This window comes from Musca autumnalis, unplaced genomic scaffold, assembly GCF_047663935.1.
Source record: "Musca autumnalis isolate F117 unplaced genomic scaffold, ASM4766393v1 scaffold_1, whole genome shotgun sequence".
Taxonomy (NCBI): Eukaryota; Metazoa; Arthropoda; class Insecta; order Diptera; family Muscidae; genus Musca; species Musca autumnalis.
In genome coordinates this window covers 103627376-103644157 of record NW_027411644.1, presented here as the reverse complement: position 1 = coordinate 103644157, position 16782 = coordinate 103627376, and the positions used below count along the sequence as shown (strand labels likewise).

At 37.4% G+C, this 16782-nt stretch overlaps 1 protein-coding gene and 1 long non-coding RNA gene across 2 annotated transcripts in view; one reads left to right on the top strand and one right to left on the bottom strand.

The window, feature by feature from the left end:
• Positions 1 to 16782, bottom strand: part of Dh44 (corticotropin-releasing diuretic hormone 44) — a 159763-nt gene that overhangs the window by 75098 nt on the left and 67883 nt on the right. The window contains exon 2 of the mRNA XM_073963651.1: positions 4811 to 4946. Coding sequence (XP_073819752.1) covers positions 4811 to 4942 — 132 coding nt within the window. The 5' untranslated portion in view covers positions 4943 to 4946. The remainder of the gene's footprint in view (positions 1 to 4810; positions 4947 to 16782) is intronic.
• LOC141390714 (uncharacterized) overlaps positions 3121 to 16782 on the top strand; it is a 151561-nt gene continuing 137899 nt past the window's right edge. Inside the window, exon 1 of the long non-coding RNA XR_012409460.1 lies at positions 3121 to 3224. This is a non-coding gene — a long non-coding RNA (uncharacterized lncRNA). The remainder of the gene's footprint in view (positions 3225 to 16782) is intronic.

Below are 16782 nucleotides of genomic sequence, written 5' to 3'. Positions count from 1 at the left end.
GAAGTGGTGAAGCTTTCGGAGAGTTCTTTACCTGTCCATACACTAAACTTCGTGTTTCTATATACGCTTTCAATAAATTGTGTAAGTTTTGATGACACTCCAACACAATTCAATTTATATACTAAAGACCTTCTGGACACATTGTCGAAAGCTGCTTTGAAGTCCACGAAAAAAGCGTACGTTTTCATATTATTATTCCAATTCAAGTGTACAATGGAAGTAAGGTTAAATAGATTGTCGGAAGTTGAATAGTTTCTTCTGAAACCTGATTGATACTCGCTGATCTTTTTGTGTTTTTCAGTCCAGACAGTTAATCTGTCATTTATCAATCCCATCATAATCTTCGGCAGGCAATTCATGAATGATATTCCCCGGTAATTTTGGGCCTGTGTGGTATCCCCTTTTTTATGTATGGGGTATATTATGCTGGTTATGAATGTATCATCTACTTCTCCCTTGTTGTAAAAATTGTTACATGCTCTTACTATTTCCAAAAGGAATTGGTCAGGAGCATTCTTATAGAATTCATAAGGAACGCGATCTTCGCCTGGGGCCTTATTTATTTTCGCTTTTTGTAGTACCCTTTTTAGTTCTGCTAATGTAATTGGCTTATCCAGGTCATCGTCTACGAAGTAGTTGATTGCATACTGTATATCGGATGATTTTTGAGGGGGATTTAGTAAATTTTCAAAGTGGGTTTTAAGTTCACTTGTCAGAACACATATTTTTGTCTCATCATTATCAGTTCCAAGTTCTTTCGCTATTCTCCACCAATCTTTACTGTCTCGGACTTGTTCCAGTCTTCTTTCCATAGTAGAATAATATTGCTGTTTTGCAGTTTGGCAGATATTTTTATACTGACGATTACTATTAATGTATCTCTCTTTATTTTCATTTGTGCTAGATTGTCTAAATTTCTTAAGCAATTTGAACGTTTTTGTCCTTGCTTTAAAGCATTTTAGATTAAACCACTTCTTTTTTTCTTGAACGTAGATGAATAGTTTGAGCTATTTTGTGCAGCGTTTTTAACCAAGTCTGTTAATTCTGAAAAACTCAAAACAACCTGTTCTTCACGCATTTTCATTAAGGCCATCAGTTTAGTTTGGTATTCTTCTTTCTTCCTTATATTCCATTTAATTTTTGGTAGCAAACAGCTTACATTTTCCATTTCTCCATTTAATCTGTATGCCAGAGATAGTGATATGGGCATATGGTCTGACCAAATTTTATTTTCGATTTTGAATTCAATGATATGCTGAAGCATGTTTTGAGATATTGCACATATATCATTTACGGATTTCTCAATTGGGCTTATAAATGTAAATTCTCCGTTTTCGTCTATTTTGGTCATTCCATTCGCCACCAACAGATTATGATCATAGCAAAAGTCTATAAAGTTTCTACCTCTGGAGTTTACTTCCTCATCTTTAGAATTTCTTTCTGATAAACCAGCACGAAAATTCGATAAATAAATGTTTTCAATTTATATTTGCATAAGGCCGATTCGTATATTCAAGTCTCCAATGGTTATAGGGTTGTCAATTTCGTTTTCCCTAAGAAATAGGTCTATTTTTTCGAAATCGTCTTTCCATGTGGCTGATCTCATATAAAGTGGAATAAGAGTTGTACTGTTGTTGTTAATGTTCAATTGGACGTAGTTTAATCCGTTATAGATATTAAAGTTGTATTTGACATTTTTATTTTTAATGACTTATTAACTCCTATGAGAATTCCTCCAATTCCTCTACCGAAACGACTATTTCTAACTGCAGGTTGTCAATTTATGTCAAAACCGATGAAATATTTTTGAAATAGTTCTGTTTTATCAGCACATATATGGGTTTCAAGAAGAGCAAAGATGTCAAAACCGTTTACAAATTTAAAGAAATCAGGAAAAAGCATTTTGTTTTCAAGTCCGTGGACATTGTAGGAAAGAACTTTAATTACATGATCTTCTTCAAAGGTTTTGTGTTTGCATATATTACTATTATTTAGTTTTTTTGACCAATATTATTCAAAAGATGTAAATAATCAAGGTTTACATTTTCCAACTTATTTCCATACATTTCCTTTAATACTACTTCTGATTTATTTCTACACGCCATTAGCTCTCGATTTTTAGAAAATTTTATCCATTTATCTCCGATTTTAATAGAGTCATTACTCACAAGTATTTTATGTGTTTTATCAATGCTAAGAATTGTTGTTTTTAGTTGCATCAACACTTTCCGATCTTGTTGTCTTTCTTCAGTAAGATCCCTTTCAACTTTAATGCTCGTTCCAGTCAGATTTTTAACGTTTTTGAAGACTTTCTGGGCCATTTCCTCAGTTTGCATTTCAGCTATTGCTCCCATTTTACCATTTTTTGTATATAGAATTCTGGCTGTTGTAACTTTCGCATCAGAAATCTTCAGCACTTTTTTACAGACTTCCTCTACTGATTTTCTGGGAGAACCTTCTTTCGTAATATCTTTAAAAACAAAATTTTTTCGCTTACTTTGTTCTATTAAATATTTCAAATTATTGTAATCTTTTGCTCTTTCTGCCTTTAGATTTTCGACTTCAGAACGTAATTTTTGGTTATCCGTCTTGAACTCCTCATATTTGTTGCCCATATCAGTAATCCGGAGCTTTACATCTTCAATGTCGGTTTTCGAACATACGTTTTTAAGCTTTTCTTCCATAACAGATTCTATCGACTTTTCCATTATTTCCATGAGATCTGATAATTCCACATTTCCGACCAGTTTTTTCGACGAACATGGAACCTCATCTGGTGATATTTCCGTTAGGGTCCGCTTTGCTGACTGAAATTCAGTATGCTGTTTTGATGTTATTGGTGTTTGTGACATTGTAAACAGTCTATAATTAAATGGCTAGAGTTGGCAATGCTATTTAACGTTCAGGTAAGTATGGCAATGCCTTTGTTGATTTTAGTTGGCAACACTGGATGAAAAAACGAACATATGGTGTATCAGCTGGCAAACGTTGTTGAATTTTTGTGCAACTCTGCAGTATCAAACATGTGTGTCGATCAGCTGTATTTGTTTTTGTTCGAACCAATTGAGTGAGGTTTTCTTTGCAAATCGTTCCAATAAATTTCGCGAAAAATGAAAAATAATTTTGCAAAAAGTGTTTATACTTCACCTCCAACTTTCAATTCTTCACTTGACGGTGTTTGCTGTTTCCAGGTGTTGTTATGAATTTATGCTCAATAAAGCCTTGTGAGTATCAATGTTTACAAATTGTTTGGGAGCCGTATATAAACGCGTGTGTCTTCATAGTTTACGATCACCAAAAATATTTTCGGTTGTTTTTCAAACATGAGTTTGTTAAGGATATGACTTGTGCCAAACAGTTTTTTTCTATATTCATCGTAAACGTACCTTGAAAAATAAAGAAGGCCATACCCAAATTTTTAAAAATTGCGTATTTTGTTTAAAATTACGTCATTAGAATAAGCCATAGGTATTTCATATTGGATGTCAAAATTTGTGGGACGACTACGGCTATCTTCCAATGAAAATAAATATGTCAAGAATGCTGTAATATCCGAGACTTGGGCGAGGATCTTCAAAATATCTTGATAAATTCTAGACCTATCTTGATAAATTTACATGATGTATGTAAGAACACTATTCTAGAGATCGGTAAAAATTGCATTGTAAAACCAAGCAAAAGTTCATCTTTAAAACCATTGCTTTCCACAATTTCTACATGGGTTAAGGCATTTTTTGTCCCGGTAGAAGTTGGAATAATTTAACAATTAGTATTATACCATTTCTTAATTGCTGTTAAAAATGAATGTGTGTGGTAATTGTTTTCAATTCGCCTACGGTTTCGCATTATATTAACATAGTAATGCTTTCAACACCATTCAATGAATTAATTATTAAAGAAAACAAGTGGATAATTAAATGATACAATTAAAACGCACACACACATCTTTGGTAAAATTGTGGAGGAGTTGTTTTAAAATAATTGCTATATAGCAGTTAAAACAGTACGATCTGAGTAATTTTAACGCAAAAGAAAAGAAAGTTGGGCTTGTGATTTTTTCACTGATTACTTCAGGGCAAATAAGTGACAGTTTTACTCAAATAAAACCTGCCTTATTTAAAAATGTTTTAATCGCTATAACAGATCCCTATGACGTTCTTCAATAATATCTGGCTCATTAACTCAAAACTGTTAAATGTAGGTGTATTGTGAATATTAATATACATAAATACGCTGAGAGTATTATATACTTGTATGAGAAGTTATTTTTAGTCAATGTTTCCTGTGAATTCCTTAATAATTTATATATTCTTTAAAGTTCTCTATTCAAACATTTAAAGTTTAATTCTTCTTAAAATAAGCTGTTTATATCCTTTCAATAATCCTTTAAATTCCCCTTAATATTCCATCCCATAAACGTTACAAATATTATAATCTATATATAATTGTTAAAAAAACAGCAACAACAAAAACCATTATGAGGATTGGCGTTTTTTATTTGGGATGACGACTTCTATTTTGCTTTTCAAAATAGTCAAACTTAATCCCATAGTCGTTGTAGTAAAAACCAATAAAACATTAAAAGACAATGCAATTGATAACCGCCACAAATTCATCTATTTATTTACACATATTCTGGCCAATTCATCACAATGGGTATAAATAGTCCTCTTGTAAAGCCTCATGTGTATCAACCAACCAACAAACAAACCATTCAACCAACCTGCATTTCTTTGGTCTGGTCTTGGACAATTCAATTCATTAATATTCATACAATGGCATTTATACACAAATAAACACACACACATACCTGTATCGCATTGGAGTCCATTGCATCCATGGCCGGGTGATAACTGCCATAATTGCCTCTCTGAGCTGTATAGACTAGCTGTGTGGCACACAATAAAGTTAGTACTGGGCACAACCACGTTGTTGGTTTCATGGCGCTAAATGGTGGATTGAAAGAGAAGAAGGAAACACCGGAGAAGAACATTACAATACAGTTAAAAATATTTAAACATGATGCAATTTTTTTCGCCACAATTTTTTCTTTGGTGCAACAAAATTAAAGAGCATTTCAATGAATTGTGAATTCTGTTTTATATTCAATTGGCTTGTTGCAAGCTGCAACCACCTGCTGTTCTGTTGCAGTGTGTGTACTGCTCATAAAAATTGTGGCAGGAAAAGGGTGCATTTTATTATTTCTTATTTTTTGTTAAATGTTGAACTTAAAATAAACATTTATGTGTAAAAATGTTAAGTGTGGCTGTAGTCAATGGTAGTTGAAAACCCCAACAAGGACGACGTGAGAATACATAATCTGTGGATTCTTTATTTGAATGTGGGAGTTAATGGTTGTAATACGTGATGTTTCTATTGAAAAGTTTACTGTTGCAATCATATGTGACCATATATATTTAGGCACCAAAATCCTTGATACATTTTCAAGGATAGAAAGTAGGTTTCAGTAGTGGAATTCCGTAACTACTTTTTTTTTTTTTTTTTTTTTTTTTGATAGGAAAAAATCGATAGAAATTAAAGAGCAAATGTAGGCTATCAGCATTGATGCCGTAACGGTAACATATTTGGGACGCTAACTTATCGAAAATGGGTGCCACCGTGGTGCAATGGTATGCACGCCCGCCTTGCACGTAGAAGGTCGGGGGTTCGATTCCCCGGCCAGGCAACATCAAACATTTTTCAACGGTGGCAAAATACCTCTCAGTAATGTTGGCTACATTTCCTGAGTATTTCAGCCTTGAAAAACTTCTCCACAAGTGGTGTCTTATGACACGCCGTTCGGACTCGGCGATAAACAGTAGGTCCCATATCATTGAGCTAATATGAATCGGGGTGCACTCATTGATATGAGAGAAGTCTCCCTTGTCCCGTATGGGATGTTGTGGAACAATGTTTTTGTTTAACTTATCGAAAATATTTGGTAATAATAAAAGTTATGGGCATTTAAAGATTTCCAATTGGGTAATGCAGGGGATGAAAGATACCAAGCACCGACACTGACCGGCTTTAACATGTGAAGGCCTTGGATTTATCTTGGTCTCACCATCATTTCAAGTGTACACTGACCTCCATGTGGTGTCACCTGGGGAGCTGCATTAACCACCCGTTAAAGGTAGTGAGCTAACATAAGCCGAGCGTTCACACTTAAGGACATTAAAAACTCCAACACGAAGCCCCTTAAATAGTGGCTACGGGGGCTATACCAAAACGTGAACCTATACTTCTGTTATTCCGTTTGAATAATGCGGCTATAACATTCAAAACACCGAAAATCGAAGGGTACCGTTCTATGGGAGTTATATGAAGACGTGTGCCTATACCTACAAATTTTTGGTGGAAAGTTTTATGCTCCCAAATTTCAGATATTTCGATTAGGCATTGGCAGATGTACTTGAAAATACTAGGCCGATAGTACAGGAAATACGATGGACGAGGAATGGCGCCTCAACAACACCTGAAGGTGACGCAAAATATTAATGCTGCCATGACATAAAGCATGTGTTTGTTTGAAGATAGAACATAGCTGTGAAGCTGGGTTGGCAGCCGCTGGTCGAAACACTATGGTTTTGGGTCAATCCGCTCAAACATGGTATTTAGCACAACCAGATTTAAGCATATCGGCATTCATAAGGCACCTGGCTGTCTCCAGACCAAAAAATAATAAATCGAATTGATCATACGGTGATAGATGGAAGACATTCATCGAGTATGTTGGATGTACGATCGTTCCGAGAAGCAACCATAGACTCCGGCCATCACCTTGTTGTAGCAAAGGTACGTACCTGAATAAACGTAGCAAATAAAGTACGAACAAACACAAGACGGAAGTTGGACATCTGTAAGCTGCAATCACAACAGATAGCTAGTACATATTCCACCCAAGTGGCCCAATTGCTTAGTTAAAGCACTCCTCGTCCAGATAACATATCAGCATAATGCCAAGTGGGCAATATCACTCCATGCAAACAGCCGCAAAATCTATACTTGGATACCAGATACCTTCACCATGGAACCCATGTGTCGTGCTGCAACCGAAGAGAAAAATGCGGCATATAGGGCAACTTTATAATCAGTAGCAACGCATAGAGCACGAGAGAGGTATTGGGAGAAAAGCAGACAGGAGAAACGTCTTTTTCACTGGAAAAAGAAAATATTGGGAAAGCGGTTGATGTACGAAGTCCGAAAATTATACAAAAGAGTGAAACATTAAACCGTTGGCTTTGGTACAGGCACATCCTCCTGTAGAGACCATCAAGGTTACTTGGTAACTGATACAGATAGTGTGCTCGGAATATGAAAAGAGCATTTTCACAAACTCTTGGTATCCAATATGATGAGAAGATGGTATTGAATGTATACCGCCCGGACAAGATGAGGTAAAGACAGCAATAAACCGGCTGAAGAATAATACGGCAGCAGGAGCCGATGGCCTAATAGCCCAGCTGTTCAAAATCGGAGGCGACCCTCTGATTGGATTGTGAGCATCCTATATCCAGTTCACAAGAAAGGAGATAAGGCTGTATGCTCTAACTACAGGGGCATAAATCTTTTCCCTATTACCTGCAAGATAGTGTCATGTTCAATAAAATAATTGGGCCATACCAAAGCGGATTTAGACCTAGCAAATCCACCATTGACCAGATATTTACCCTGTGCAAATCCTGGAAAACACCCAAGAAATGCAGATCGACACCTACCATATTTTCGTCGATTATAAAGGAGCCTTCAACAGTCCCCTACGCTCAAAGGTATTCCAAGCCATGTCTGAATTTGGTATCCCCGCAAAGCTCATTCGGCTTTGTAAGATGACTTTAACTGATGCCCGGTCCTCAGTTAAAATAGGGAAGAATCTCTGTGAACATTTCCCTACCAAAAGAGGTTTCAGACAAGGAGACAACCTTTGTGTGAACTCTCCAACATCCTGCTGGAAAAGATTATACGAGATGCAGATTTTAAAAGAAATGGTACAATTTACACCAATGTTACTTGTTTATACTAACAATATTGACATGATGGGTCGATCAGTAAAAGAAGAACTAATACCTTTAAAAGGGTTGAAGGAGAATCTGCTACAGTGGGTCTGACAGCAAACGATGACAAGACCAAGCTGATGGTATCGGCGCGAAGTGCACCCATAGAACATAGACAAACTGTGGAAGTTGTTTCATACAATTTTGAGGTAATTAAAGACTTCGTCTAACGCCGCACCTCCATAAACCCAACAAACAAGATTAGTTGTGAAATAAGAAGCAGCATTGTGTTGGCCAACAGATGTTACTATGGCTTAAATAAGCTGTTTAGAAACAAAGCCACATCTCATCAAACAAAAATAACACTTTACAAAAAACAGATACTACCCGTTGTAGTGTATGGTTCCGAAGCCTAAGTACTTGCCCAAGATCTACGGACCAATACGCGTCGTATGAACCACGAGCTGTATCTGCTATACACGCAGAACCGGAAGGCCAAGGCTTTGGGGAATCAAACAAGACAAGATCGGAAAACGCGGTATTAAAAAATGGAAAAGCAAAGCAACAAAAAGGAGGAATAGAAATCTTTTTATTAGTTCGGTTTATAGGACAAATGTGCTGTAGACGGCCAGAGGTAAATTAGTAACCTATACTGATCACTTTCTTCGAAGTTTTGTAGCACCAAAGAAGACTAAATACCAAAGGAAGACCAAATACCAAATTTCAGCCACTTCAGTAAGCTAATGTGGCAAAAACCTTAAAAAAGGGAGGTACCGTTCTATGAGGGTTATATAAAAACGTGGACAGATTTATGGAGGAGGAGGTGTGTAGCCCTAAAGAAAGACAAATATCAAATTTCTACCACTTCGGTAAGATAATATGGCAAAAAGCTTAATAATACCGAAAATCGTGAGGAACGGTTATATTGGAGGTATATCAAAACGTGAAAAGTTTGGATAAGTTTTGTAGCCCCAAAGAAGACTAAATATGGCTAAAACTTTCAAAATACCGAAAATCAGGAGGTACCGTTCTATGGGGGCTACATAAAAACATGGACCTATAGTGACAGATTTCTGTGGGGAAAGTTTTGTAGTTTTAAAGAAGACCAAATACCAAATTTTATCTATTTTGGCAGGATAATGTGGCTAACACCATCAAAATATCGAAAATCGGGAGGTACCGTTCTATGGGGGGGCTATATAAAAACGTGGACCTATAGTGCTACATTTCTGGGGGGGGGAGTTTGGTAGCCCCAAAGAAGGCTAGATACCCATTTTCAGACATATCAGAAAGATAATGAAAATTGGGAGGTATCGTTCTATGGGGGCTATATAAAAACATGGACAGATTTATGGCGGGAAGGAGTTTTGTAGCCCTAAACAAGACGAAATACCAAATTTCAGCCATTTTTGTAAGATAACGTATGCCTATGGGAGGCATATCAAAATGTGGACCTACCTACCTACCGTTCTATGAGGGCTATATGAAGGTGTGGACCTATAGGAACAAATTTCGGGTGAACAGTTCTATACCTACAGCGAAGACCAAATACCACTTTTCAAGAATTTCGGCGGTGAATTGAGGCCACAACCTTAAAACTGCCGAAAATCGGAAGGTACCGTTCTATGGTGCCTATATGAAGACGTAGACCGACACCAAAAAAATTCTGGCAGAAAGTTTTATGCCCCCAACGAAGACTAACTACCAAATTCCAGCAATTTTGGTGAAATATTGAGGCAACAACCTTCGAAATACAGAAAATCGGAGGCATCGTTCTATGGGGGCTATATCAAAACGTGGCTCCATATAGCCCATTTTCAATACCAAACATCATAGGAATAATAGAAACTTCTCTACCAAAATTATATAAAACTCCATCTTAAGTGTTGTGAGCTGACCATGAATATATGTATATGTATACCTTTTAGGGTCTCTGACGAATGCTTGATGTGTTACAAACGGATCTCCCATTAGCAAATAATGAGTTTACATAGTAAATGTTCGTAGCTGCAACTACCTGCAAAACAACCTACTAACTCATTATTTTATGAAGAGCTTGTTGCATCAAATCCGTACCGTACACATTCCAACGAGCAGAATAGGTAGTTTTGCCTTTTAAAGTGTTTACAAAAATAACCCTTGTTTACATTACTTCGTAGTGGGTAATTCGACTCCTGTGACTCCCATTTTTATACCCTACACCACTATGTGGGGAGGGTATTATAAGTTGGTTTTGGCCAAAAAGTTTGTAACGCATCGAAATAATGGTCGTAGACCCATACTTATATATACCAAAATTAATGTCTGAAGGAGCTGAGTCGATCTGGTTTTTTGTATCCGTCCGTCGGTCTGTCTGTCCATATAAAACCTGACAATGAAAGTAGAAAATATCACCTTTCTAACGATGTAAAGTAGACACTCGTAGGTGGTCACACAACGAATATATCGTAATAGTCGCAAATAAAACTCAAATTTTCATTTTTGTCATTTTAATTATAATGACGAATATCACAGCTTTGGTTGGGGACTTTCCAAAAGCAAAGCCTGGCTATGAAAGTAGAAAATCCTATCTTTACAATAATGTAAAGCAGGTTGGCGTAGTGGCCAGACAACGGAGATATCACAATAGTCGGTAAAACATCCCATTTTTTAATGTTTTTGTAATCACGCTACACGTAACAATTTTGATTCGATCGTCACGAAATTTTGGGTGTTAATGGGGGTCCCACAGAGGAAAAAACCTATTGGTTTTGGTAATGGTCGGATATTATTCAGGGGTCGGAATGTGAAAAGAAATTATTTGGAGTAAAGGCCAACGTTTTATTTCAAAGCGAATATCTCTCTTCAGTAAAAGGTGTATCGAAAGCAAAACCTGGCAAGGAATGTAGAAAATATCACCTTCACAACGATGTGAAGTAGGTTGTCATAGGTGGTCAAACAACAGAGATATCGCAATAGTCGGTAATGCATCCCTTTTTCCATTTTTGTGCAATCACACAGGTCGAAATTTTGATCGTATCCTCACGAAATTTTTGTGGTTGGCGTACATCCCACTTTTCCATTTTTATTTGAGTTGTACTGACGATGCACTTATTTTCACTTGTTTTTTGTTTGTTTTTTTGTTTTTTTTTTTTTTTTTTTTTTTTTTTGATAGAAAATATTTATTTATTATTGTTTTTATTTTACAAGTAATTCCTTTAACATTTTAGCAATTTCTATTTATTATCACAACCACCCTCATATGTAAACAATTTTAAATAGTAGTAACATAAACAATAGCAGCAACAACAACAATAGGAAGCAAGCAACACAAAAAGTACATTCACATATTTGCAAATATTGCAATCATTTCCTAAACTGTCACAAAATGTTTCCTTTTACCGCAAGTGGCACGGAAATGATAGAAATGTCACCTGTAGCTACCGCAAAATTTCAACAGCTGAATATGATGAATGTCCTTAATAGACAAACACACCCCCACCTATAAACATACATATACACATACATATGTTTATAAATGCATTTTTATATGTAAGGAAAAATGCAAATTCATTGTGAAATGTCAACAAAATTTGTGACAATCAAAGCCGATGGATGATGACGGCCACTGGGTCGCAAAATATATTGTATTTGCAATACAACTGCAATATAAAATGGATTATACATATATAATAAAGCGAAAAACAAGAAGATTAAATTAAAAATTCTGTTTTTTTTACATTTTATCATCGTCGCTTTATTGATTGATTAATTTTATTTGTCAAGGATTTTTTTGTTTATGAGTTTATAGAGAGGCAAAAGAGTGTACAATTTGGAGGATGATAATGGCAACAAAATAGCTGAAAAAGCCCTTGCGGAAGGCTTAGCTAGTTCCACTCTATAGTTCGTACTTTGCCTATTATACACGCACCTTTAAGGTTCAACACAAAAAACGGAGTTCTCTCATAAGCATAACTACCCGAACTCTTGAAAATCAACTTAAGAACTCATCTACGGAGGGCGCCCATGCCTAACACCAAATCAGGAAACAAGAAACCAAATTTATCAAGTTTCGATAGATATATTGAGCGAGTTGGAACATGATAGTTGGAAATAGTGTTCAGGATAATGAAAGAACATTTCCCAAACTGCCAGTATAAAACACTAACGAAGACAGCAAAGATACCATAGTTCTAATCCCAGAATGTGGTATTGAGTATATACAGCCCGGCCAGGATGAGTAAGGGTAGCAATAAAAGGGCTGAAGATTAAAATGGAGCTGCCGTTGGTTTACCAGTCGAGCTGATAATAAGGTTTATGCAAAGAACGCGTAACTTATAACTGGAATGTCAGTATCCAATGTTCCGACCACAAGAAAAAAAATTAGACTGTGTACTCACATTAATTTAATAAATCTGTTCCCTAAAGCCTACAGTGAATGAAATAAATGGCACATCAGTGCGGCTTTAGACCTGACAGATCCACAATTGACCACATATTTTCTTTGCAGCAAATCCTGCAGAAGACCCAAGAGATGCGTATCGAAACTAACCATATTTTTGGCGATTTTACAACAGATCTTCGTAATAAAATCTGCGAGATTTTAGACTTCATGAGTCCGGAGAAATATTATTGTAGCCGCAATACAGGAAACAATGTTCAACATCACCTGTAGCTTGTAACGTTGCGATGGCTACAACGTATACGAGGTTCACTCGGGAATCTTCTGGCCTAGGCAACTCGCAGTGTCGCCAGGTGTCATTTGACTTTTTTTATAACCTCCACCATATGGAGGGTATAATTAAATTTGTCATTCCGTTTGTAACACATCGAAATATTCGTCGGAGACCCTATAAAGTATATATATTATTGATCAGCATAAAATTCTATGTCGATTTGACCATGTCCGTCTGTCCGTCCGTCCGTCTGTCTGTTGAAATCAAGATACAGCTCGCAATTTTAAAGATAGAGAGTCAAAATTTGGTACAGAAGTTTTTATTACTTGCAGGATGGTTGGTATTGAAAATGGGATATATCGGTCCACACCTTCATATAGCCCCCATAGAACGGTACCTCCCGATTTTCGGTATTTTGAACGTTGTGGCCTCAATATTCCACCGAAATGGCTGAAATTTGGTACGTAGTCTTCTTTAGGGGTATTAAACTTTCCCCCAGAATTTTGTCGGTATCGGTCCACACCTTCATATAGCCCCTATAAAACGGTACCTCCCGATTTTCGGGTTTTAGCTTCATTATCCTACCAAAATGGCTGAAATTTGGTACGTAGTCTTCTTTAGGGGTATAAAACTTCCTCCAGAATTTTGTCGGTATCGGTCCACACCTTCATATAGCCCCCATAGAACGGTACCTCCCGATTTTCGGTATATTTAAGGTTTTAGCCTCATTATCCTACCAAAATGGCTGAAATTTGGTACGTAGTCTTCTTTAGGGGTATGAAACTTTACCCCATAATTTTGTCGGTATCGGTCCACACCTTCATATAGCCCCCATAGAACGGTACCTCCCGATTTTCGGTATTTTGAAGGTTTTAGATTCATTATCACACCGAAATGGCTGAAATTTGGTACATAGTCTACGTTGGTGGTATAAAACTTTTCCCCAGAATTTTGTCGGTATCGGTCCATGCCTTCATATAGCCCCCATAGAACGGTACCTCTCGATTTTCGGTATTTTGAACTGAAATTGAAATTTGGTATTTAGTCTTCAATATGATATAAAACTGTTCGCCAGAAATATGTCTGTACAGGTCCACGCTTTCATATTGCCCCATTTCTGACTAAAATTCGTCGGTATAGGTCCACGTTTCGATTAGCCCCCATAGAACGGTACCTCCCGATTTTCGTAATACTGAAGATTGTGACGTCAATATCCAACCGAAATGGCTGAAATTCGTTATTTCGTCTTCCAAGAGTTATAAAATATTCCAGAAGAGTATTATCAGTATAGGTCCACGTCTTCCTATATCCCCATAGAAGCGTACTTCTTCATTTTCGGTATTTTTTAAGTTTTAGCCACATTCTCTTACCGAAATACAAGAAATTTGGTATTTAGTCTTCGTTGAGCCTAAAAACTTTCCGTCAGAAATTTGTCGGTATATATCGACGTTTTGAAATAGCCCCCATAGAATGGTGCCTCACATTGTTTTACCGAAATTGCTGAAATTTTCATACACGAAAGGAAAATAATTATTCCATTTTACTTCAATACAACTTGTGGTGGAGGGTATAACAAGTTCGGCCCGGCCGAACTTAACGCCGTTCTTACTTCTTTTTTGAAAGTTTGACAATTTTTAGCCTAAACGTATTCAGGTCAGTTTGAGGTATGACCATGTGTTGGGTTGCTTACATTGGCTTGATTGTGACACCTCCTAAACTTGGTTTTTGAACGCTTTTGCAGCATCTTCTGGCGATTGCAGCTATTTTTCGGGTTCGTACTCATAGTTCCATGATTCGTCACCTGGATCCATCTTAAAAACGTTTTTCAAAGCACCGCGATCGTATTTTTTGTTTTTTTTTTTAATTTCTTGCACCGATCAACACGGGATCCAAAGAGAAACACCCCATTTTTTCCGCCATGTTTTCATGCAATATCGAATGTTAGTTAGTGGAATAAATGCCCAAGGATGTATTTAACATAGCGATCTTGGATTATCCGTTCACGAACGGCTTAATATTTTTCTGGCACAGCGGCCGTTTTAGGACAACCCTCACGACCTTCGTTTTTAGCGAGTTTCCGCGACAAGTTTTTCATAGTCCTATAGGATGGTCCTTTATCGACATACAAATTTAGTTTGATCGATGCACTCTTGCCGAGATTATCCACGTCGAAAGTTATGAAAAATTATCGGACGAAAATGTTCGCAAGTAAATTCCATTTTTTTTTTTTTTTTTTTTTTGCAAAATGAGTTTTTCAAGTCACTGTAAACACCCTAAAACCTGTCAAACTTTCCAAAAAAAATGTCAAATGACAGCTGGCGACATTGCGAGTTGCCTAGGACAGAAGGTTTTCGAGTGACCCTCGTACACCAGTCTGTACAGTACAGACGTATCGCTTCACTTTGACTCGTTAACCCATACATGGAACGTAGTGGTGGTGCACATACCGCATTGCTATGCCCTGAGTTATATGCCTCACTTTTGGAGCATAATCATTAGCTGGTGCTAGTGGAGTTCAACGTTCATCATGAGCGTCCTATGCAATGACCAGAGGGTCGAGCAAATTTACAGCTAAACTTTTTTCACGGTGGCACAGCTCGCCAGACATCACCATTTGATACCCGGTGTGATAAATGACGTGTCCTGGCAACCTGTCACTTTGCTTGGCTCAGGCCTGCCTATCATCGTCTCTGCTAACCGACCGATATCATAACCTCTGACAGTAACTGAAAAAATTTTGCGGGATATCATTAAATCACTCTCCATGGATTATAGAAACGCAAGACAGATTTTAACGGGCAATTTTTAGAGTACCACGAGAGTTATAGGAAAAATAGGAGTGTGCTTCGTCGTAAAAGAGCCCTCTCACCCTTGAAAGTACCATCCCAATTTACAATAAATTGGCAATAGTTTGGCAAATATTAACCGGACCGCGAAATCATCCAAAATGTTGGGCCCACACGGAATCTTAACGGTTATACTTAAACAACTGAATGAACCCAGATTGGAGTATTTGAGAATTGTCCTCACTTTATCGACAGCCACCCATATTGTACCTGGAAATGTTTGCACAACACTCCAGCTACTGAAGGCAGACAATGATGCCAGTAAGGAAGATTCTAGACACACTACTCCTCCCATTCGTTTAGGAAAAAGATCAGAAAAAAGAAGTCGAAGACCCGTAGTGTGAAACAGGGAGTCCCCAAGGCCCCGATGCATGCTAAATCTACTGACACACCGTTCACCACCTGGATAGCTGAAATGAGACGCCACTTGGTGTTCCTATCCCGGTCACTAACTTCCCAAGAACTCCGCCGAAGTCGGTCCCAAGCCCAGTTGAAAAAGGAGGAGGGGTCGTCGTGAGCCAATTGATGTGAATTTATAATTCCACAATACATCTCTGGTACCACTAACGCCGGAGTGTTAAGCAACCACGTGCCTTTCGGTGTTTTTCAAGGTTTACAGTGGGGTTCCGTAGTCAGAAATGCCTCTCAACGCCATTTCGGGGGCACAATGGACAAAATTTGAAATTTTGAACCCCCTGGGCCGCCCTCTGCCTACGTCGGTGGGTTCCCACTCTATTTTCACGGAGCCTCGTTGTCAAGTCTTTGTCGTGATAATGAGACTATGATGTCCCTCCATTAATCAAAATATCATGGATATACGAACGTTCAACAAAAAATGACCCAAAAAACCGCTTATGTAGGTGTGGATGCTTTGGCACCACCAGTCTTTACTTCTATTCTATTATATTGACGACAGTCAAAATAGACAGAATATGAAACTCCTCAATCAAATTGAGGAAAATATCCCCGGGTGACATTTGGGAGAATTTATCGCTGACAGAGGATGATCAATATATGGATACGACAGTGATCCATGACTCCACCTCCAGTCATTATACTTCACCCCAATCCATTGATCAGATTGCTAAACCGATTTGTTCCATTGGATTGGACTTTAGAGTCGGACAAATTCGACAAAGCTTTGCTTCTCAGGCAAATTAGACTAGAGGACGAAAGTGACAGAAGCGAATCATCCATCTTATAGATGATTCACTGATATTGCAAACCTCAAAAAATGCCAAATCCAAAGAAGCAATGGAAAAGAAAGAATCTCAAAGGGCAGTCAATTAC